The 23,889-nt window shown below is 47.6% G+C and overlaps 1 protein-coding gene across 5 annotated transcripts in view; it reads left to right on the top strand.

Moving 5' to 3' along the window:
- Positions 1-23,889, top strand: part of supt20 (SPT20 homolog, SAGA complex component) — a 54,045-nt gene that overhangs the window by 6,527 nt on the left and 23,629 nt on the right. For all 5 annotated transcript variants that reach the window (XM_065004951.1, XM_065004952.1, XM_065004953.1 and 2 more), the window contains exons 6-18: positions 838-941; positions 1,150-1,266; positions 1,945-1,998; positions 2,285-2,424; positions 2,964-3,120; positions 9,637-9,693; positions 10,043-10,114; positions 10,445-10,614; positions 11,311-11,343; positions 12,957-13,071; positions 14,794-14,902; positions 15,461-15,667; positions 22,561-22,852. In XM_065004951.1, the coding sequence (XP_064861023.1) occupies positions 838-941; positions 1,150-1,266; positions 1,945-1,998; positions 2,285-2,424; positions 2,964-3,120; positions 9,637-9,693; positions 10,043-10,114; positions 10,445-10,614; positions 11,311-11,343; positions 12,957-13,071; positions 14,794-14,902; positions 15,461-15,667; positions 22,561-22,852 (1,627 nt within the window). The remainder of the gene's footprint in view (positions 1-837; positions 942-1,149; positions 1,267-1,944; positions 1,999-2,284; positions 2,425-2,963; positions 3,121-9,636; positions 9,694-10,042; positions 10,115-10,444; positions 10,615-11,310; positions 11,344-12,956; positions 13,072-14,793; positions 14,903-15,460; positions 15,668-22,560; positions 22,853-23,889) is intronic.

Below are 23,889 nucleotides of genomic sequence, written 5' to 3'. Positions count from 1 at the left end.
AGGGTGTTTCTACAGGGCTGTAGTAGTAACAGGGTGTTTCTACAGGGCTGTAGTAGTAACAGGGTGTTTCTACAGGGCTGTAGTAGTAACAGTGTGTTTCTACAGGGCTGTAGTAGTAACAGGGTGTTTCTACAGGGCTGTAGTAGTAACAGGGTGTTTCTACAGGGCTGTAGTAGTAACAGGGTGTTTCTCCCCCCTCTCTCTCTCTCCCTTTCCTCCTTCCCCCATCTCTCTCTCTCCTCCCTCCCCATCTCTCTCTCTCTCCCTCCCTCCCCCTCTCTCTCTCTCTCCCCATCTCCCTCTCTCTCCCCATCTCTCTCTCCTCCCTCCCCCTCTTTCCCTCTCTCTCTCTCTCTCTCTCCCCCATCTCTCTCTCTCTCCCCCATCTCTCTCTCTCCCCATCTCCCTCTCTCTCCCCCATCTCTCTCTCTCTCTCTCTCCCCTCTTTCCTCCCTCCCCTCTCTCCCCCATCTCTCTCTCTCTCTCCCCCTCTTCTCCCTCTCTCTCTCTCCCCCATCTCTCTCTCTCTCCCCCATCTCTCTCTCTCTCCCCCATCTCCCTCTCTCTCCCCATCTCTCTCTCTCTCCCCTCTTCCTCTCTCTCTCTCCCCATCTCTCTCTCTCTCTCCCCATCTCTCTCCTCCCCCCCTCTTCCTCTCTCTCTCCCCATCTCTCTCCTCCCTCCCCCTCTTCCCTCTCTCTCCCCATCTCTCTCTCTCCCTCCCCCTCTTCTCCCTCTCTTCCCCATCTCTCTCTCTCTCCCCCATCCCTCTCTTCCCCATCTCTCTCTCTCTCCCCATCTCTCTCCTCCCTCCCCCTCTTCCCCCTCTCTCTGTAGACTCTGAGACGATCCGTCTGCCGTATGAGGAAGGCCAGCTGTTGGAGTACCTGGATGCTGAGGAGCTTCCTCCTATCCTGGTGGATCTCTTAGAGAAGTCCCAGGTATGTGTGTTCCCTCTAACCCTCTGACTCCTTGTCTCCTCTCTGGCTCCTTGTCTCCTCTGGCTCCTTGTCCCCTCTCTGGCTCCTTGTCCCCTCTCTGGCTCCTTGTCTCCTCTCTGGCTCCTTGTCTCCTCTCTGGCTCCTTGTCTCCTCTCTGACTCCTTGTCTCCTCTCTGACTCCTTGTCTCCTCTCTGGCTCCTTGTCCAGGTGAACATCTTCCACTGTGGCTGTGTGGTAGCTGAGGTCCGAGACTACAGACAGTCTGGCAATACTAAGATGCCCTCCTTCCAGAGCAGACACGTCCTGCTACGGCCCACCATGCAGGTAGGAACTAGCACTGCGTTCTAGAACCATAGAAATAGAAGAGGTAGAGCAGACACCATGCAGGTAGGAACTAGCACTGCGGTCTAGAACCATAGAAATAGAAGAGGTAGAGCAGACACCATGCAGGTAGGAACTAGCACTGCGTTCTAGAACCATAGAAATAGAAGAGGTAGAGCAGACACCATGCAGATAGGAACTAGCACTGCGGTCTAGAACCATAGAAATAGAAGAGGTAGAGCAGACACCATGCAGGTAGGAACTAGCACTGCGTTCTAGAACCATAGAAATAGAAGAGGTAGAGCAGACACCATGCAGATAGGAACTAGCACTGCGGTCTAGAACCATAGAAATAGAAGAGGTAGAGCAGACACCATGCAGGTAGGAACTAGCACTGCGTTCTAGAACCATAGAAATAGAAGAGGTAGAGCAGACACCATGCAGGTAGGAACTAGCACTGCGGTCTAGAACCATAGAAATAGAAGAGGTAGAGCAGACACCATGCAGGTAGGAACTAGCACTGCATTCTAGAACCATAGAAATAGAAGAGGTAGAACAGACACCATGAGAACCATGAGGGGAGATAGTTGGTTTCTATGTTAGGGTGGCGGTGGTCATATGTAATCAGAATGATCGATCCTTACACCGTTGATACTATATTCTGACCTTTGACCTCCCCAGACACTGATCTGTGACGTCCATGCCATGACCAGTGACCACCACAAATGGACTCAGGTGAGTTGCCGAGGTCATACAAACCTGATCACACCATCAAGATGGTAATACTGTTCTCATTCCTCTCCTCCTTTCATCTTCCCTTATCACCTGCCTCTCCCCTCTTCATCGATCTCCTTCTCTCTCTCCCCCTCTCCTCTCTCCCCTCTTCATCGATCTCCTTCTCTCTCTCCCCCTCTCCTCTCTCCCCCTCTCCCCTCTCCTCTCTCCCCCTCTCCTCGCTCCCCCTCTCCTCTCTCTCCCTATCTCCTCTCTCCCCCTCTCCCCTCTCCTCTCTCCCCTCCAGGATGATAAGTTCCAGTTGGAGAGCCAGTTACTGCTGGCCACAGCTGATCCTCTGTGTCTGGATCCATCTATCTCTGTCACCTGTACAGCCAACCACCTGCTCTATAACAAGCAGAAGATGAACACTCACTCTATGAAACGGTACACACAGAGAGACACGCAGAGAGACACGCAGAGAGACACGCAGAGAGACACGCAGAGAGACACGCAGAGAGAGACACGCAGAGAGACACGCAGAGAGACACACAGAGAGACCTGCAGACACAGAGAGAGACCTGCAGACACCGAGAGAGAGACCCGCAAACACACACAGAGAGAGAGACCCGCAAACACACACAGAGAGAGAGAGACCCGCAAACACACACAGAGAGAGAGACCCGCAAACACACACAGAGAGAGAGACCCGCAAACACACACAGAGAGAGAGACCCACAAACACACAGAGAGAGAGAGACCCGCAAACACACACAGAGAGAGAGAGACCCACAAACACACAGAGAGAGAGAGACCCACAAACACACAGAGAGAGAGAGACCCACAAACACACAGAGAGAGAGAGACCCGCAAACACACAGAGAGAGACCTGCAAACACACAGAGAGAGACCCACAAACACACAGAGAGAGATACCTAAAAACACGCTATGAGACACACAGAGACCTGTTTCTCCTCTCTCCGTAGTTGTTTTAAGCGTCACTCTCGGGCGGCGTTGAACCGTCAGCAGGAGCTGTCCTACCTGCCTATGCCCCCCCAGCTGCGTCTCTATGACTACCTGCAGAGGAGGAAGGAGAGGAAGCCGGCCCCCTCGATAGACCTGAAGATCTCCAAGGCCGGAAATGTGAGATCACATTACACTCTGTACACTGCCACCTCTAGATAGACCACCTCTAGATAGACCACCTCTAGATAGACCACCTTTAGATAGACCACACTACCACCTCTAGATAGACCACCTCTAGATAGACCGCCTCTAGATAGACCGCCTCTAGATAGACCACCTCTAGATAGACCGCCTCTAGATAGACCACCTCTAGATAGACCACCTCTAGATAGACCGCCTCTAGATAGACCGCCTCTAGATAGACCGCCTCTAGATAGACCACCTCTAGATAGACCACCTCTAGATAGACCACCTCTAGATAGACCACCTGTAGATAGACCACACTGCCACCTCTAGATAGACCACCTCTAGATAGACCACCTCTAGATAGACCACACTGCCACCTGTAGATAGACCACCTGTAGATAGACCACCTGTAGATAGACCACCTGTAGATAGACCACCTCTAGATAGACCACCTGTAGATAGACCACCTGTAGATAGACTACCGCTAGATAGACCACCGCTAGATAGACCACACTACCACCTCTAGATAGACCACCTGTAGATAGACTACCGCTAGATAGACCACCGCTAGATAGACCACACTACCACCTCTAGATAGACCGCCGCTAGATAGACCACACTACCACCTCTAGATAGACCGCCTCTAGATAGACCGCCGCTAGATAGACCGCCTCTAGATAGACCGCCGCTAGATAGACCGCCTCTAGATAGACCGCCTCTAGATAGACCGCCTCTAGATAGACCGCCTCTAGATAGACCGCCTCTAGATAGACCACCTCTAGATAGACCACCTGTAGATAGACCACCTGTAGATAGACCACCGCTAGATAGACCACCTCTAGATAGACCGCCTCTAGATAGACCCTCTAGATAGACCGCCTCTAGATAGACCGCCTCTAGATAGACCACCGCTAGATAGACCGCCTGTAGATAGACCGCCTGTAGATAGACCACCTCTAGATAGACCACCGCTAGATAGACCACCTTTAGATAGACCACACTACCACCGCTAGATAGACCACCTGTAGATAGACCACCTGTAGATAGACCACCTTTAGATAGACCACCGCTAGATAGACCACCTCTAGATAGACCACCTGTAGATAGACCACCGCTAGATAGACCACCTCTAGAATGACCACCGCTAGATAGACCACCGCTTGATAGACCACCTCTAGATAGACTACCGCTAGATAGACCACCTCTAGATAGACTACCGCTAGATAGACCACCTCTAGATAGACCACCGCTAGATAGACCACCTGTAGATAGACTACCTCTAGATAGACTACCGCTAGATAGACCACCGCTAGATAGACCACACTACCACCGCTAGATAGACCACCTGTAGATAGACCACCTCTAGATAGACCACCTCTAGATAGACCACACTTCCACCTCTAGATAGACCACCTCTAGATAGACCACCTCTAGATAGACCTCACTACCACCTCTAGATAGACCACCTCTAGAGAGACCACACTTCCACCTCTAGATAGACCACACTACCACCTCTAGATAGACCACCTCTAGATAGACCACCTCTAGATAGACCACCTCTAGATAGACCACACTTCCACCTCTAGATAGACCACCTCTAGATAGACCACACTACCACCTCTAGATAGACCACCTCTAGATAGACCACACTACCACCTCTAGATAGACCACCTCTAGATAGACCACACTACCACCTCTAGATAGACCGCCTCTAGATAGACCACACTACCACCTCTAGATAGACCGCCTCTAGATAGACCACACTACCACCTCTAGATAGACCGCCTCTAGATAGACCACACTACCACCTCTAGATAGACCGCCTCTAGATAGACCACACTACCACCTCTAGATAGACCGCCTCTAGATAGACCACACTACCACCTCTAGATAGACCACCTCTAGATTGACCACACTACCACCTCTAGATAGACCACCTCTAGATAGACCATCTCTAGATAGACCACCTCTAGATAGACCACACTACCACCTCTAGATAGACCACCTCTAGAATGACCACACTACCACCTCTAGATAGACCACCTCTAGAATGACCACACTACCACCTCTAGATAGACCGCCTCTAGATAGACCACACTACCACCTCTAGATAGACCACCTCTAGATAGACCACACTACCACCTCTAGATAGACCACCTCTAGATAGACCACCTCTAGAATGACCACACTACCACCTCTAGATAGACCGCCGCTAGATAGACCACACTACCACCTCTAGATAGACCGCCTCTAGATAGACCGCCGCTAGATAGACCGCCTCTAGATAGACCGCCGCTAGAGATAGACCGCCTCTAGATAGACCACCTCTAGACCTCTAGATAGACCGCCTCTAGATAGACCGCCTCTAGATAGACCGCCTCTAGATAGACCGCCTCTAGATAGACCACCTCTAGATAGACCACCTGTAGATAGACCACCTGTAGATAGACCACACTACCACCTCTAGATAGACCACCTCTAGATAGACCACACTACCACCTCTAGATAGACCACCTCTAGATAGACCACCTCTAGAATGACCACACTACCACCTCTAGATAGACCGCCTCTAGATAGACCACACTACCACCTCTAGATAGACCACCTCTAGATAGACCACACTGCCACCTCTAGATAGACCACCTCTAGATAGATCACCTCTAGATAGACCACCTCTAGATAGACCACACTACCACCTCTAGATAGACCACCTCTAGATAGACCACCTCTAGATAGACCACACTACCACCTCTAGATAGACCACCTCTAGATAGACCACCTGTAGATAGACCACACTACCACCTCTAGATAGACCACCTTTAGATAGACCACACTGCCACCTCTAGATAGACCACCTCTAGATAGACCACACTGCCACCTCTAGATAGACCACCTCTAGATAGACCACACTACCACCTCTAGATAGACCACACTACCGCCTCTAGATAGACCACCTCTAGATAGACCACACTGCCACCTCTAGATAGACCACCTCTAGATAGACCACCTGTAGATAGAACACCTCTAGATAGAGCACCTCTAGATAGAACACCTCTAGATAGACCACACTACCACCTCTAGATAGACCACACTACCACCTCTAGATAGACCACCTCTAGATAGACCACACTACCACCTCTAGATAGACCACCTCTAGATAGACCACCTCTAGATAGACCACCTCGAGATAGACCACCTCGAGATAGACCACCTCTAGATAGACCACCTCTAGATAGACCACCTCTAGATAGACAACACTACCACCTCTAGATAGACCACCTCTAGATAGACCACACTACCACCTCTAGATAGACCACCTCTAGATAGACCACCTCTAGATAGACCACCTCTAGATAGACCACACTACCACCTCTAGATAGACCACCTCTAGATAGACCACCTCTAGATAGACCACACTACCACCTCTAGATAGACCACCTCTAGATAGACCACCTCTAGATAGACCACACTACCACCTCTAGATAGACCACCTCTAGATAGATAGACTACCACCTCTAGATAGACCACCTCTAGATAGACCACACTACCACCTAGATAGACCACCTCTAGATAGACCACCTCTAGATAGACCACCTCTAGATAGACCACCTCGAGATAGACCACCTCTAGATAGACCACCTCTAGATAGACCACCTCTAGATAGACCACCTCTAGATAGACCACCTCTAGATAGACCACACTACCACCTCTAGATAGACCACCTCTAGATAGACCACCTCTAGATAGACCACTACTACCACCTCTAGATAGACCACCTCTAGATAGACCACCTCTAGATAGACCACCTCTAGATAGACCACCTCTAGATAGACCACTGCCACCTCTAGATAGACCACCTCTAGATAGACCACTACCACTACCACCTCTAGATAGACCACCTCTAGATAGACCAGACCACACTGCCACCTCTAGATAGACCACCTCTAGATAGACCACCTGTAGATAGAACACCTCTAGATAGAGCACCTCTAGATAGAACACCTCTAGATAGACCACACTACCACCTCTAGATAGACCACACTACCGCCTCTAGATAGACCACCTCTAGATAGACCACACTGCCACCTCTAGATAGACCACCTCTAGATAGACCACCTGTAGATAGAACACCTCCACCTCTAGATACCACCTCTAGATAGACCACACTACCACCTCTAGATAGACCACCTCTAGATAGACCACACTACCACCTCTAGATAGACCACCTCTAGATAGACCACACTACCACCTCTAGATAGACCACCTCTAGATAGACCACCTCTAGATAGACCACACTACCGCCTCTAGATAGACCACCTCTAGATAGACCACACTGCCACCTCTAGATAGACCACCTCTAGATAGACCACCTCTAGATAGAACCTCTAGACTAGATACCACCTCTAGATAGACCACCTAGATAGAGCACCTCTAGATAGAACACCTCTAGATAGACCACACTACCACCTCTAGATAGACCACCTCTAGATAGACCACACTACCACCTCTAGATAGACCACCTCTAGATAGACCACACTACCACCTCTAGATAGACCACCTCTAGATAGACCACCTCTAGATAGACCACACTACCACCTCTAGATAGACCACCTCTAGATAGACCACACTACCACCTCTAGATAGACCACCTCTAGATAGACCACCTCTAGATAGACCACCTCTAGATAGACCACACTACCACCTCTAGATAGACCACCTCTAGATAGACCACCTCTAGATAGACCACACTACCACCTCTAGATAGACCACCTCTAGATAGACCACACTGCCACCTCTAGATAGACCACCTCTAGATAGACCACCTCTAGATAGACCACCTGTAGATAGACCACCTCTAGATAGACCACACTACCACCTCTAGATAGACCACCTCTAGATAGACCACCTGTAGATAGACCACACTACCACCTCTAGATAGACCACCTTTAGATAGACCACACTGCCACCTCTAGATAGACCACCTCTAGATAGACCACACTACCACCTCTAGATAGACCACCTCGAGATAGACCACCTCGAGATAGACCACCTCTAGATAGACCACCTCTAGATAGACCACCTCTAGATAGACCACACTACCACCTCTAGATAGACCACCTCTAGATAGACCACCTCTAGATAGACCACACTACCACCTCTAGATAGACCACCTCTAGATAGACCACCTCTAGATAGACCACACTACCACCTCTAGATAGACCACCTCTAGATAGACCACACTACCACCTCTAGATAGACCACCTCTAGATAGACCACCTCTAGATAGACCACACTACCACCTGTAGATAGACCACCTCTAGATAGACCACACTACCACCTCTAGATAGACCACCTCTAGATAGACCACCTCGAGATAGACCACCTCTAGATAGACCACCTCTAGATAGACCACCTCTAGATAGACCACCTGTAGATAGACCACCTCTAGATAGACCACACTACCACCTCTAGATAGACCACCTCTAGATAGACCACCTGTAGATAGACCACACTACCACCTCTAGATAGACCACCTTTAGATAGACCACACTGCCACCTCTAGATAGACCACCTCTAGATAGACCACACTACCACCTCTAGATAGACCACCTTTAGATAGACCACACTGCCACCTCTAGATAGACCACCTCTAGATAGACCACCTGTAGATAGAACACCTCTAGATAGAGCACCTCTAGATAGAACACCTCTAGATAGACCACACTACCACCTCTAGATAGACCACACTACCGCCTCTAGATAGACCACCTCTAGATAGACCACACTGCCACCTCTAGATAGACCACCTCTAGATAGACCACCTGTAGATAGAACACCTCTAGATAGAGCACCTCTAGATAGAACACCTCTAGATAGACCACACTACCACCTCTAGATAGACCACCTCTAGATAGACCACACTACCACCTCTAGATAGACCACCTCTAGATAGACCACACTACCACCTCTAGATAGACCACCTCTAGATAGACCACACTACCACCACCACCTCTAGATAGACCACACCTCTAGATAGACCACCTAGATAGACCACACTACCACCTCTAGATAGACCACCTCTAGATAGACCACCTCTAGATAGACCACACTACCACCTCTAGATAGACCACCTCTAGATAGACCACCTCTAGATAGACCACCTCAGATAGACCACCACCCTCTAGATAGACCACCTCTAGATAGACCACCTCTAGATAGACCACACTACCACCTCTAGATAGACCACCTCTAGATAGACCACACTACCACCTCTAGATAGACCACCTCTAGATAGACCACACTACCACCTCTAGATAGACCACCTCGAGATAGACCACCTCTAGATAGACCACCTCTAGATAGACCACCTCTAGATAGACCACCTCTAGATAGACCACCTGTAGATAGACCACCTGTAGATAGACCACCTCTAGATAGACCACCTGTAGATAGACCACCTCTAGATAGACCAACACTAACAGACTGATCTCTCTCCCTCATTTACAGTGTGTGGACATGTGGAAGCAGAGCAACTGCCAGCTGACTGTCCCCAAGGAGATTGATGTAAGTCACACTCTGTCTCTCTCTCCTTGTCAAACACCCCAACCTGTCTGTCAGTCAGTGGCTGGTACTCTTAAGATATGGACCAAGGTTGGGGTCAATACCAATTGAACTCAGTCAATTCAGGAAGTGATTTGAATAAAAAATTCCCAAAATGGGAAAAACTTTTGACGTAAAATACCTTCTTCTTTTTCAGTTTATTCAGAAGTCATTTGTAAATAGATTCCCCTTTTTTTTCAATTATTGAATTGGAAATTTCAGTTTACTTCTTGAATGGACTGACTTCAATTGAAATGAATCCCAACCCTTAAATGAACCGTTTTGTACTCAGACTTTCTTTTTTTGTTCCCAGGTGGAGAAATACGCAGTGGTGGAGAAGTCTGTGAAGCTGGAGGAATCTCAACCCACTGTATGGCCTGCAGAGGTGAGACTTCCTCGTGTCACACTCTTTATCTTCCCCCTGTTACAGATCTAAGTAATTAAACACTTGTATCATCTCAAAGACCACAACAAGCTGTTGCAATATCCCATTTCATCACAGAAGATGTGTTTCCTGTCAGCTTTGATCAAAAAAACGGTACCAGAGGACCAAGGTTTCTCCTCACTTCCTGGTGTCACACCCACGTAACAGGAAGTGATAAGATGATTATACGTTTGGGTGTGAGGTTGGGGGGGGCAAGACCCAGAGGACTAAAGTGTCTCTTTTTTTTTTTTTACTTCCTTATGTCACACCTGTCCTCTTCCCCCATAACAGGAAGTGATAGATGACTATACGTTTGAGTGTGAGGTTGGGGGTAAGACCCAGAGGACCAAGGTGTCCATCTTCCAGTCGGTGGGCGACCCTCTGGTCTACGGAAAGATCTACTGCGCCAAACAACCCAAAGTTGAGGAGGACAGCAGCGACCTTCAGATCCTACACCCATCGTAAGAAGGGGGGTATGGGTGGTGGGGGCTGAGGAGGACAGCAGCGACCTTCAGATCCTACACCCATCGTAAGAAGGGGGGTCTGGGTGGTGGGGGCTGAGGAGGACAGCAGCGACCTTCAGATCCTACACCCATCGTAAGAAGGGGGGAGGGGTCTGGGTGGTGGGGGCTGAGGAGGACAGCAGCGACCTTCAGATCCTACACCCATCGTAAGGGGGGGTGCTGAGGAGGACAGCAGTGCCCTTCAGATCCTACACCCATCGTAAGAAGGGGGGTCTGGGTGGTGGGGGCTGAGGAGGACAGCAGCGACCTTCAGATCCTACACCCATCGTAAGGGGGTGCTGAGGAGGACAGCAGTGCCCTTCAGCTCCTACACCCATCGTAAGAAGGGGGGCTGAGGAGTTTGGCAATTATCTTCAGCTCCTACACCCATCGTAAGATGGAGTGGGTGGTCTAGGGGCAGGGGGGCTGAGGAGTTTGCCAATTATCTTCAGCTCCTACACCCATCATAAGATGGGGGGGGGTCTAGGGGCAGAGGGGGCTGAGGAGTTTGGCAATTATCTTCAGCTCCTACACCCATCGTAAGGACAGTAGGGGGGGGGGGGTGCAACGCGGCAGAGGACATTTTAATGTAACATTCTAGAAACAGAATATTTTAACTTAGAAGGTTTTTTTTCTTGTCTTTTTCCCCACCAGTTTCCTAATAGGCTCAAAGATAGATGCCAGTCGGTAAGTGGACCAACAGTGACTGTGTGCTTTCTGAACATGTGTTCTATGCTGTCAGCTGTTTGATTAGGATCCCAATGGAAAAGGCTCGTCTTCCTGGGGTCGAAAAATACATTTACAGACAAAATACTTCACAGTTTACGTTGAAAGACGGTGATAGACATTACAAACAATTAGTCAGACATTTACAGACCGTTAAAATACCTAAAAGGTAAAACATTTAACTTTCAATAGGCACTTATTCAGTAAGTCATTGGATCGGTATCTGTCCAGTCATATGGTTGACTGTTGTTGACTGTGTTGTAGGCTGTTGACTGTGTTGTAGGCTGTTGACTGTGTTGTAGGCTGTTGACTGTGTTGTAGGCTGTTGACTGTGTTGTAGGCTGTTGACTGTGTTGCAGGCTGTTGACTGTGTTGTAGGCTGTTGACTGTTGTTGACTGTGTTGCAGGCTGTTGACTGTGTTGCAGGCTGTTGACTGTGTTGCAGGCTGTTGACTGTGTTGCAGGCTGTTGACTGTTTTGCTGACTGTTGACTGTGTTGCAGGCTGTTGACTGTGTTGTTGACTGTGTTGCAGGCTGTTGACTGTGTTGCTGGCTGTTAACTGTTGTTGACTGTGTTGTAGGCTGTTGACTGTGTTGCTGACTGTTGACTGTGTTGCAGGCTGTTGACTGTGTTGCTGACTGTTGACTGTGTTGCTGACTGTTGACTGTGTTGCAGGCTGTTGACTGTGTTGCTGACTGTTGACTGTGTTGTTGACTGTGTTGCAGGCTGTTGACTGTGTTGCTGACTGTTGACTGTGTTGTAGGCGGTTGACTGTTGTTGACTGTGTTGTAGGCTGTTGACTGTGTTGCTGACTGTTGACTGTGTTGCAGGCTGTTGACTGTGTTGCAGGCTGTTGACTGTGTTGCAGGCTGTTGACTGTGTTGCAGGCTGTTGACTGTGTTGCTGACTGTTGACTGTGTTGTAGGCTGTTGACTGTGTTGCTGACTGTTGACTGTGTTGTAGGCTGTTGACTGTGTTGCTGACTGTTGACTGTGTTGCAGGCTGTTGACTGTGTTGCTGACTGTTGACTGTGTTGTAGGCGGTTGACTGTTGTTAACTGTGTTGTAGGCTGTTGACTGTGTTGCTGACTGTTGACTGTGTTGTAGGCGGTTGACTGTATTGCTGGCTGTTGACTGTTGTTGACTGTGTTGCTGACTTGTGCTGACTGTTATGTAGGCAGTTGACTGTGTTGTAGGCGGTTGACTGTGTTGCTGGCTGTTGTTATGTAGGCGGTTGACTGTGTTGTAGGCTGTTGACTTGTTGTAGGCTGTTGACTGTGTTGTAGGCGGTTGACTGTATTGTTGACTGTGTTGCTGGCTGTTGTTATGTAGGCGGTTGACTGTGTTGTAGGCTGTTGACTGTGTTGTAGGCTGTTGACTGTGTTGTAGGTGGTTGACTGTGTTGTTGACTGTGTTGTAGGTGGTTGACAAAAAAAATTGCTTTTCCAAGGTTCCTGTCCCAGTATAAGGGTGTGTATGAGTCAGACGTGATGTGTTTGTGTGTGTTTCTAGGTTCCTGTCCCAGTATAAGGGTGTGTATGAGTCAGACGTGATGTGTTTCTGTGTGTTTCTAGGTTCCTGTCCCAGTATAAGGGTGTGTATGAGTCAGACGTGAAGTGCCAGGTGAAGATGTCTCATAACTCAGGATTTGTGGGACGGAACCGGCTCTCACCCAGCAGAGAGACAGAGGTACACGTACCACAACACACACACTTGTCTATCATTAATGTGATGACTGTTATTTATGTAACAATTAACTCATTAGGAATTTGGGGCACCACGGGAAAAGTTTGTTTCCCGAATTAACTATGTAGACATATCAGTCATCAATTAATAATTTCTTCACATCAGTCATCAAATCCATTTTATTTATATAGCCCTTCGTACATCAGCTGATATCTCAAAGTGCTGTACAGAAACCCAGCCTAAAACCCCAAACAGCAAGCAATGCAGGTGTAGAAGCACGGTGGCTAGGAAAAACTCCCTAGAAATGCCAAAAGCTAGGAAGAAACCTAGAGAGGAACCAGGCTATGTGGGGTGGCCAGTCCTCTTCTGGCTGGGCCGGGTGGAGATTATAACAGAACATGGCCAAGATGTTCAAATGTTCATAAATGACCAGCATGGTCCAATAATAATAAGGCAGAACAGTTGAAACTGGAGCAGCAGCACAGTCAGGTGGACTGGGGACAGCAAGGAGTCATCATGTCAGGTAGTCCTGGGGCATGGTCCTCAATTAATCATTTCCTCACATCAGTCATCAATTAATCATTTCTTCACATCAGTCATCAATTAATCATTTCCTCACATCAGTCATCAATTAATCATTTCCTCACATCAGTCATCAGTCATCAATTAATCATTTCCTCACATCAGTCATCAATTAATCATTTCCTCACATCAGTCATCAATTAATCATTTCCGCACATCAGTCATCAATTAATCATTTCTTCACATCAGTCTCATTCTGAACGTTGTTGACTTACTAATCATTCCGTACCACACAAAAGTTGTTGATTATTTATTTACTAACAAGCTAAACGATAATACAAGATACACGCAAGGTATAAGGTCATTGGTCAGAAATGTAATACGTTAACAAGTCCCTAGCGGACTAATACAACGGTAGCATTGATTGTGAAGAGGTTCCTTTGTCTTCTTCAACCTCGTGTTGCGTTTCAGGGTCGTGACCTAACCGTAGACCTCAGCTGTAGCTTGTGGCCCTTCTAGTCTGATATGTTCACTCTTAACTCAAGTGCTTTATACCCTCGGGTAGAAAGGGGGTGTGTTTACGTCTTGCTGACACGTTCCCTGGGGGTGTAACTAGTTACGAGGCAAGGTATCACAATTTACTATGATCTCGTTTAGAGAACTAAAATCACTATCTTATCGTCACCACAACAACAACAACAACAACAAAAACATTCTCTTTTATCCTGGATATTTTCCACGCAACGTAAAAGTATGTAAACACCTTATGAAAACTCTTGAAGTTACCATGTTTTCGTTACAATGTCTTCATGCAACTTTTAATGACATCACAAAATAGACATTAATTTTCCACGTTCCCATCTCTCATCATTATCAACATTAGGTAGGGTGAAATATATTGTCTCGGTGTCCATTGTTTGATGTTGTAGTTTTTGGCGGTAAACTCATCATAAGGAACACAGACTTTCCGATCACTCAAACTAGGCCCCGGAAAAGGAATCGCGGGTGGGAGGGAGAGCGAGAGGAAGCAGGGTGAGAGAGGGGGAGAGGTGAGAGAGAGAGAGATCTCTGTAGAGCTGATCCCACTGAAACCTGATCCTCACAAGGAGAGTCATGACACACTATAGAACCGGCTCTCACCAAGCAGAGAGACGGAGCTGGTTGATGTTGTTGATTCACCTAATGCCCGTTGTGTGTCCCCAGGCGGATGGTCTATCAGCCCTGGTTCAGTCGTCGGGTGTGTTGGGGAAGGGGGTGAAGCACCGGCCTCCCCCTATCAAACTACCCTCCGCGTCGGGCAGCAGCTCCACGGGTAACACCCTCTCTATCCAGCCTGGAGGTCTGGGGCTGCATCTCATTCCACAAAGTTGTTGTTCCCGATCTCACATCTGATTGGTGCTAACTCCTATTCTCCCCCCTCTCTCTCTCCTCTCCCCCTTCCTCTCCCCCTCTCTCACCCTGCTACCTCTCTCTCTCCCTCCCCTCCTCCACCCCACCTCCTCTCTCTCTCTCCTTCCCCTCCTCCACTCCACCTCCTCCTCTCTCTCTCCCTCCCCTCCTCCACCCCCTCCTCTCTCACCTCTCCCCCTTCCTCTCCCCCTCACTCACCCTGCTTCCTCTCTCCCTCCCCTCCTCCACCCCCCTCCTCCTCTTTCTCTCTCCCTCCCCTCCTCCACCCCACCTCCTCCTCTCTCCCTCCCCTCCTCCACCCCACCTCCTCCTCTTTCTCTCTCCCTCCCCTCCTCCACCCCACCTCCTCCTCTCCCTCTCCCTCCCCTCCTCCACCCCCCCTCCTCTCTCTCTCCCTCCCACCTCCTCCTCTCTCTCTCCCTCCCCTCCTCCACCCCACCTCCTCCTCTCCTCTCTCCAGGTAACCTGTATAGTTCAGCCCAGGCTACCAGTGGTCTCCTTAAGTGTCCTACGCCCCCCCCAGGAACAGGCCCCAGCTCAGCCAAGCCCCAGTCACTGAGTAGGAAGCACTCTGTGGAGCTGGGGCAGGGGTTACAGCTGGGCGGGCAGTTAGGCCAGGTGGGGTTGTTGTCCCCGGTAGCCCTATCTCCCATGGGAACAACACAGAGTGAGTACCTGGCCAGTCTGTCTGTCTGTCTATCAGTCTCTGTCTATCAGTCTTTATCTGTCCTTATCTGTCCTATCTGACCTGTCAGTCTGTCAAACAGTCTATCAGCCAGTCTATCATGCCTTGGTATTAGAGCCCCTGCCAGAGGCTATATGTACCCAGGAAGGTCTTTCAGCCAGTCTATCATGCCTTGGTATTAGAGCCCCTGCCAGAGGCTATATGTACCCAGGAAGGTCTATCAGCCAGTCTATCATGCCTTGGTATTAGAGCCCCTGCCAGAGGCTATACGTACCCAGGAAGGTCTGACAAGTGTCAGATTGTAAAACAAACCCACATTATGCCTCTATATGCAGATGATATTTAACTATTCATTTAACTATTCCCATTGTTATTGGTTTAGCTCTTTTTATCAAATCAAAACTTTTTTGGTCACATGCGCCGAATACAACAAGTGGCGACTTTACCGTGAAATGCTGAATACAACAAGTGGCGACTTTACCGTGAAATGCTAACTTTACCGTGAAATGCTGAATACAACAAGTGTAGACTTTACCGTGAAATGCTAACTAAACCAACAGTGCAGTTCAAGAAGAGTTAAGAAAATATTTACCAAATAAACTAAAGTAAAAAGTAACACAATAACAAGGCTATATACAGGGGGTACCGAGTCAATGTTTATTGAGGTAATTTGTACATGTAGGTAGGTGTAAATTAACTATGCATAGATAATAAACAGAGTAGCAGCAGTGTAAAAAACAAATGGGGGGGTCAATGTAAATAGTTCGGTGGCCATTTGATTAATTGCTCAGCAGTCTTATGGCTTGGGGGTAGAAGATGTTAAGGAGCCTTTTGGACCTAGACTTGGCGCCCCGGTACCGCTTCCTGTGTGGTAGCAGAGAGAACAGTCTATGACTTGGGTGATTGGAGTCTCTGACAATTTTTTGGGCTTCCTTCTGACACCGCCTGGTATAGAGGTCCTGGATGCCAGGAAGCTTGGCCCCAGTGATGTACTGGGCTGTACGCACTCCCCTCTGTAGTGCCTTACGGTCGGATGCTGAGCGGTTACCATACCAGGCGATGATGCAACCACTCCGGATGCTCTCGATGGTGCAGCTGTGTAACCTTTTGAGGATATGGGGACCCATGCCATTCAAAATTGTATTATGGGTTACAAAATCTATTTGAATAAGTCAGAAGCTATGCCCTCTAGGGAAGCTATGCCCTCTAGGGAAGCTATGCCCTCTAGGGAGCTTGAGTGACAACAACAGTTCGAATGACCACACGTTCAATTGGACAAAAACATTTTTTTTGTGTATCTTGGTGTAAAAACATTTTAAAAACTTCAACCTGTCCAACAGCAGCTTTGTACCTGGAGGGCAGTTAAGGAAGACCTAGACAGATGAATGGACCTGCCATTATCACGGTTGGGTAGAATTCATCTGATCAAAATTATCTGTATTCTGGTCGCATTTATATACAGTGGGGCAAAAAAGTATTTAGTCAGCCACCAATTGTGCAAGTTCTCCCACTTAAAAATATGAGAGAGGCCTGTAATTTTCATCATAGGTACACTTCAACTATGACAGACAAATTAGAAAAAAATCCAGAAAATCACATTGTAGGATTTTTTATTAATTTATTTGCAAATTATGGTGGAAAATAAGTATTTGGTCACCTACAAACAAGCAAGATTTCTGGCTCTCACAGACCTGTAACGTCTTCTTTAAGAGGCTCCTCTGTCCTCCACTCGTTACCTGTATTAATGGCACCTGTTTGAACTTATCAGTATAAAAGACACCTGTCCACAACCTCAAACAGTCACACCCCAAAGTCCACTATGGCCAAGACCAAAGAGCTGTGAGCAAAAATCCCAGAACCACATAACCCAATACAAAAACCCCAGAACCACATAACCAAATACAAAAACCCCAGAACCACATAACCAATACACAAAACCCCAGAACCACATGACCCAATACAAAAACCCCAGAACCACATAACCCAATACACAAAACCCCAGAACCACATGACCCAATACAAAAACCCCAGAACCACATAACCCAATACAAAAACCCCAGAACCACATAACCCAATACACAAAACCCCAGAACCACATGACCCAATACAAAAACCCCAGAACCACATGACCCAATACAAAAACCCCAGAACCACATGACCCAATACAAAAACCCCAGAACCACATGACCCAATACAAAAACCCCAGAACCACATAACCCAATACACAAAAACCCCAGAACCACATGACCCAATACAAAAACCCCAGAACCACATGACCCAATACAAAAACCCCAGTGGACAATCTCCTGCTGAAAGACTTAAACAATGTATCTCTTCATATTATGCTGTTGTACATTACAATGTTGAACGTTAGTCAAGCGCTCTGATTAGGGGAAGCTGGGGAGAGGCCCAGAAATCACCTGGGACAAAGGCTGTGCTCGAGGCAAGACAACTGTTCACCTGCAATATATGAATATGCAAAGGCTTCATATGACTCCCAGTATATGGAATAACGGGGTTCTTGGGACTCCCAGTATATGGAATAACAGGGTTCTTATGACTCCCAGTATATGGAATAACAGGGTTCTTGGGACTCCCAGTATATGGAATAACAGGCTTCATAGGACTCCCAGTATATGGAATAATGGGGTTCTTGGGACTCCCAGTATATGGAATAACAGGGTTCTTATGACTCCCAGTATATGGAATAACAGGGTTCTTGGGACTCCCAGTACATGGAATAACAGGGTTCTTAGGACTCCCAGTTTATGGAATAACAGGGTTCATAGACTCCCAGTTTATGGAATAACAGGGTTCTTAGGACTCCCAGTATATGGAATAACGGGGTTCTTGGGACTCCCAGTATATGGAATAACAGGGTTCTTATGACTCCCAGTATATGGAATAACAGGCTTCATAGGACTCCCAGTATATGGAATAACAGGGTTCTTAGGACTCCCAGTATATGGAATAACGGGGTTCTTGGGACTCCCAGTATATGGAATAACAGGGTTCTTATGACTCCCAGTATATGGAATAACAGGCTTCATAGGACTCCCAGTATATGGAATAACGGGGTTCTTGGGACTCCCAGTATATGGAATAACAGGGTTCTTATGACTCCCAGTATATGGAATAACAGGGTTCTTGGGACTCCCAGTATATGGAATAACAGGGTTCTTAGGACTCCCAGTTTATGGAATAACAGGGTTCATAGACTCCCAGTTTATGGAATAACAGGGTTCTTAGGACTCCCAGTATATGGAATAACGGGGTTCTTGGGACTCCCAGTATATGGAATAACAGGGTTCTTATGACTCCCAGTATATGGAATAACAGGGTTCTTGGGACTCCCAGTATATGGAATAACAGGGATCTTAGGACTCCCAGTATATGGAATAACAGGGTTCATAGACTCCCAGTATATGGAATAACAGGGTTCTTGGGACTCCCAGTATATGGAATAACGGGGTTCTTGGGACTCCCAGTATATGGAATAACAGGGTTCATATGACTCCCAGTATATGGAATAACAGGGTTCTTGGGACTCCCAGTATATGGAATAACAGGGTTCTTAGGACTCCCAGTTTATGGAATAACAGGGTTCATAGACTCCCAGTTTATGGAATAACAGGGTTCTTAGGACTCCCAGTATATGGAATAACGGGGTTCTTGGGACTCCCAGTATATGGAATAACAGGGTTCTTATGACTCCCAGTATATGGAATAACAGGGTTCTTGGGACTCCCAGTATATGGAATAACAGGGATCTTAGGACTCCCAGTATATGGAATAACAGGGTTCATAGACTCCCAGTATATGGAATAACAGGGTTCTTGGGACTCCCAGTATATGGAATAACGGGGTTCTTGGGACTCCCAGTATATGGAATAACAGGGTTCATATGACTCCCAGTATATGGAATAACAGGGTTCTTGGGACTCCCAGTATATGGAATAACAGGGATCTTAGGACTCCCAGTATATGGAATAACAGGGTTCATAGACTCCCAGTATATGGAATAACAGGGTTCTTGGGACTCCCAGTATATGGAATAACGGGGTTCTTGGGACTCCCAGTATATGGAATAACAGGGTTCATATGACTCCCAGTATATGGAATAACAGGGTTCTTAGGACTCCCAGTATATGGAATAAAAAAAAGCAGAATTCCCTGATACCTGCAGGAAGTGGAAGAAGGATAAAGGTCCTCATGGCCATCTGTTTTTCACCATTAAGAATGGACTCATGGCCATCTGTTTTTCACCATTAAGAATGGACTCATGGCCATCTGTTTGTCACCATTAAGAATGGACTCATGGCCATCTGTTTGTCACCATTAAGAATGGACTCATGGCCATCTGTTTGTCACCATTAAGAATGGACTCATGGCCATCTGTTATTCACCATTAAGAATGGACTCATGGCCATCTGTTTTTCACCATTAAGAATGGACTCATGGCCATCTGTTTTTCACCATTAAGAATGGACTCATGGCCATCTGTTTGTCACCATTAAGAATGGACTCATGGCCATCTGTTATTCACCATTAAGAATGGACTCATGGCCATCTGTTTTTCACCATTAAGAATGGACTCATGGCCATCTGTTTTTCACCATTAAGAATGGACTCATGGCCATCTGTTTTCACCATTAAGAATGGACTCATGGCCATCTGTTATTCACCATTAAGAATGGACTCATGGCCATCTGTTTTTCACCATTAAGAATGGACTCATGGCCATCTGTTATTCACCATTAAGAATGGACTCATGGCCATCTGTTTTTCACCATTAAGAATGGACTCATGGCCATCTGTTATTCACCATTAAGAATGGACTCATGGCCATCTGTTATTCACCATTAAGAATGGACTCATGGCCATCTGTTATTCACCATTAAGAATGGACTCATGGCCATCTGTTATTCACCATTAAGAATGGACTCATGGCCATCTGTTTTTCACCATTAAGAATGGACTCATGGCCATCTGTTTTTCACCATTAAGAATGGACTCATGGCCATCTGTTATTCACCATTAAGAATGGACTCGTGGCCATCTGTTTTTCACCATTAAGAATGGACTCATGGCCATCTGTTATTCACCATTAAGAATGGACTCATGGCCATCTGTTATTCACCATTAAGAATGGACTCATGGCTCTTTGTACTGGGTGTCCCATATTGTCGTTGGGAACAGGCCCTTACCTTACACAGCTCAATCTTCTTTAAAAAAATGACTCTGTGCCCTGCAAATGCCTTCTCTCTGACCCCCTCTTCTCTCCCCCTCTTCACCCTGACCCTCTCTGCTCTCCCCCTCTTCACCCTGACCCTCTCTGCTCTCCCCCTCTTCACCCTGACCCTCTCTTCTCTCCCCCTCTTCACCCTGACCCCCTCTCTTCTCTCCCCCTCTTCACCCTGACCCCCTCTCTTCTCTCCCCCTCTTCACCTGACCCCCTCTCTTCTCTCCCCCTCTCCACCCTGACCCTCTCTTCTCTGACCCCCCTCTTCACCCTGACCCTCTCTTCTCTCCCCCTCTTCACCCTGACCCCCTCTCTTCTCTCCCCTCTTCACCCTGACCCTCTCTTCTCTCCCCTCTTCACCCTGACCCTCTCTTCTCCCCTCTTCACCCTGACCCCTCTCTTCTCTCCCCCTCTTCACCCTGACCCCCTCTCTTCTCTCCCCTCTTCACCCTGACCCTCTTTTCTCTGACCCCCCCTCTTCACCCTGACCCTCTTTTCTCTCCCCCTCTTCACCCCTGACCCCCTCTCTTCTCTCCCCCTCTTCACCCTGACCCCTCTCCTCTCTCCCCCTCTTCACCCTGACCCTTCTTCTCTCCCCTCTTCACCCTGACCCCCTCTCTTCTCTCCCCCTCTTCACCCTGACCCCCTCTTCTCTCCCCTCTTCACCCTGACCCCCTCTCTTCTCTCCCCCTCTTCACCCTGACCCCTCTTCTCTCCCCCTCTTCACCCTCCCCCTTCTCTCCCTCTTCACCCTGACCCCTCTCTTCTCTCCCCTCTTCACCCTGACCCCCTCTTCTCTCCCCCTCTTCACCCTGACCCCCTCTCTCTCCCCTCTTTACCCCGCCTCTTCTCACTCTTCTTCCTGACTCTTCTCTCCCCCTCTCCTCTCCCTGACCCCCCTTCCCTCTGACTCATCTCATTTACATTTTACATTTAAGTCATTTAGCAGACGCTCTTATCCAGAGCGACTTACAAATTGGTGCTTTCACCTTATGACTTATGACATATATAACAGCATACTATATATAACAGCAGACAATGACAGCAGACTATAACAGCAGACTATATATGACAGCAGACTATGACAGCAGACTATGACAGCAGACTATAACAGCAGACTATGACAGCTATATATGACAGTTATATATGACAGCAGACTATAACAGCAGACTATATATAACAGCAGACTATATATGACAGCAGACTAACAGCAGACTATATATAACAGCAGACAATGACAGCAGACTATAACAGCAGACTATATATGACAGCAGACTATGACAGCAGACTATGACAGCAGACTATAACAGCAGACTATGACAGCTATATATGACAGTTATATATGACAGCAGACTATAACAGCAGACTATATATAACAGCAGACTATAACAGCAGACTATATATGACAGCAGACTATATATAACAGCAGACTATAACAGCAGACAATGACAGCAGACTATATATAACAGCAGACTATATATAACAGCAGACTATAACAGCAGACTATAACAGCAGACTATAACAGCAGACAATGACAGCAGACTATGACAGCAGACTATGACAGCAGACTATGACAGCAGACTATATCTCCTTGACTCTCTCTTCTCTCCCTGTCTTGTCTCTGACCTCTCAGGATCGGGGACCCCCAAACCCTCCACCCCCACCAGCACCCCCTGTTCCACCCCTCACCCCCGACTCCTCCTCTCCCTCTGTCCCCTCCCGTCCTCTGTCACCCCCACCCCCCTGGAGCCCCAGGCCCTCCTGGCTCCGTACCCTCAGCAGCAGCTGTCCCTGTCCCAGGCTTTGCCCGTCATGACCATCCCTCTTCCCACCATGGGAACCTCCATCACAACGGGGACCAGCTCCTCTCAGGTCATGGCTAACCCTGCTGGACTCAACTTCATCAACGTGGTGGGATCTGTCTGGTAAGGACTGACGTAGTCTAGTGGTTCTTAATCCTCTCCTCGGGGATCCCCAACTCGTCCATGTATTTAATCTATTCCAGAGTTAGCGAAACCTGAATCCATTCCTCAACTAATCATCCAGCGTCTGACTAGGTGAATCAGGTAAACTAGTTCACGGCTACAACAACATTGTGAAACGTCTGGGGGGGGGGGGGTCCCTGGGAAGAGGTTTGAAAACCACTGAACCAATCTCCTTCCTCTATCGGTTTTGGTAAGGGTTCTGTTTCTCTGTAGACACGAGGATCTGTCTGGTAAAGCTTCTGACTGGAGACACTAGACTTAAAGCATTGTTTCTCACTCTGACTGTCACTTACAGTCTGTACTCCATCGGTCTCCTCTCTCTTCCTGCTCGTTGCTCATATACAGTGGGGCAAAAAAAGTATTTAGTCAGCCACCAATTGTGCAAGTTCTCCCACTTAAAAAGATGAGAGAGGCCTGTAATTTTCATCATAGGTACACTTCAACTATGACAGACAAAATGAGGGAAAAAAATCCTGAAAATCACACTGACCAAATACTTATTTTCCACCATAATTTGCAAATAAATTCATTAAAAATCCTACAATGTGATTTTCTGGATTTTCTTTCCTCATTTCGTCTATCATAGTGTACCTATGATGAAAATTACAGGCCTCTCTCATCTTTTTAAGTGGGAGAACTTGCACAATTGGTGGCTGACTAAATACTTTTTTGCCCCACTGTAAGTCTGCAGGGTGGTACAATGCAACCTCTCTTCCTCTTCTTCATCTCTGAAATATTATTAATACACCTCAAGGTCTTTTAAACCAAGACATTTCTCATGACCTCTTTTGGATTTTGTCTCTCTCTCTCTCCCTGTCTCTCTCTCTCCCTGTCTCTTTCTCTCTCTGTCTGTCTCTCTCTCCGTGTCTCTCTCTCTCTGTCTCACTGTCTGTCTCTCTCTCTGTCTCACTCTGTCTGTCTGTCTCTCTCTCTCTCGTGTCTCTCTCTCTCTCTGTCTCTCACTCCATGTGTCTCAG

This window comes from Oncorhynchus nerka, linkage group LG19, assembly GCF_034236695.1.
Source record: "Oncorhynchus nerka isolate Pitt River linkage group LG19, Oner_Uvic_2.0, whole genome shotgun sequence".
In the NCBI taxonomy this organism is placed as follows: Eukaryota; Metazoa; Chordata; class Actinopteri; order Salmoniformes; family Salmonidae; genus Oncorhynchus; species Oncorhynchus nerka.
The sequence above is the reverse complement of the archived record's forward strand: the minus strand, read 5'-3'. Positions and strand labels throughout refer to the sequence as shown.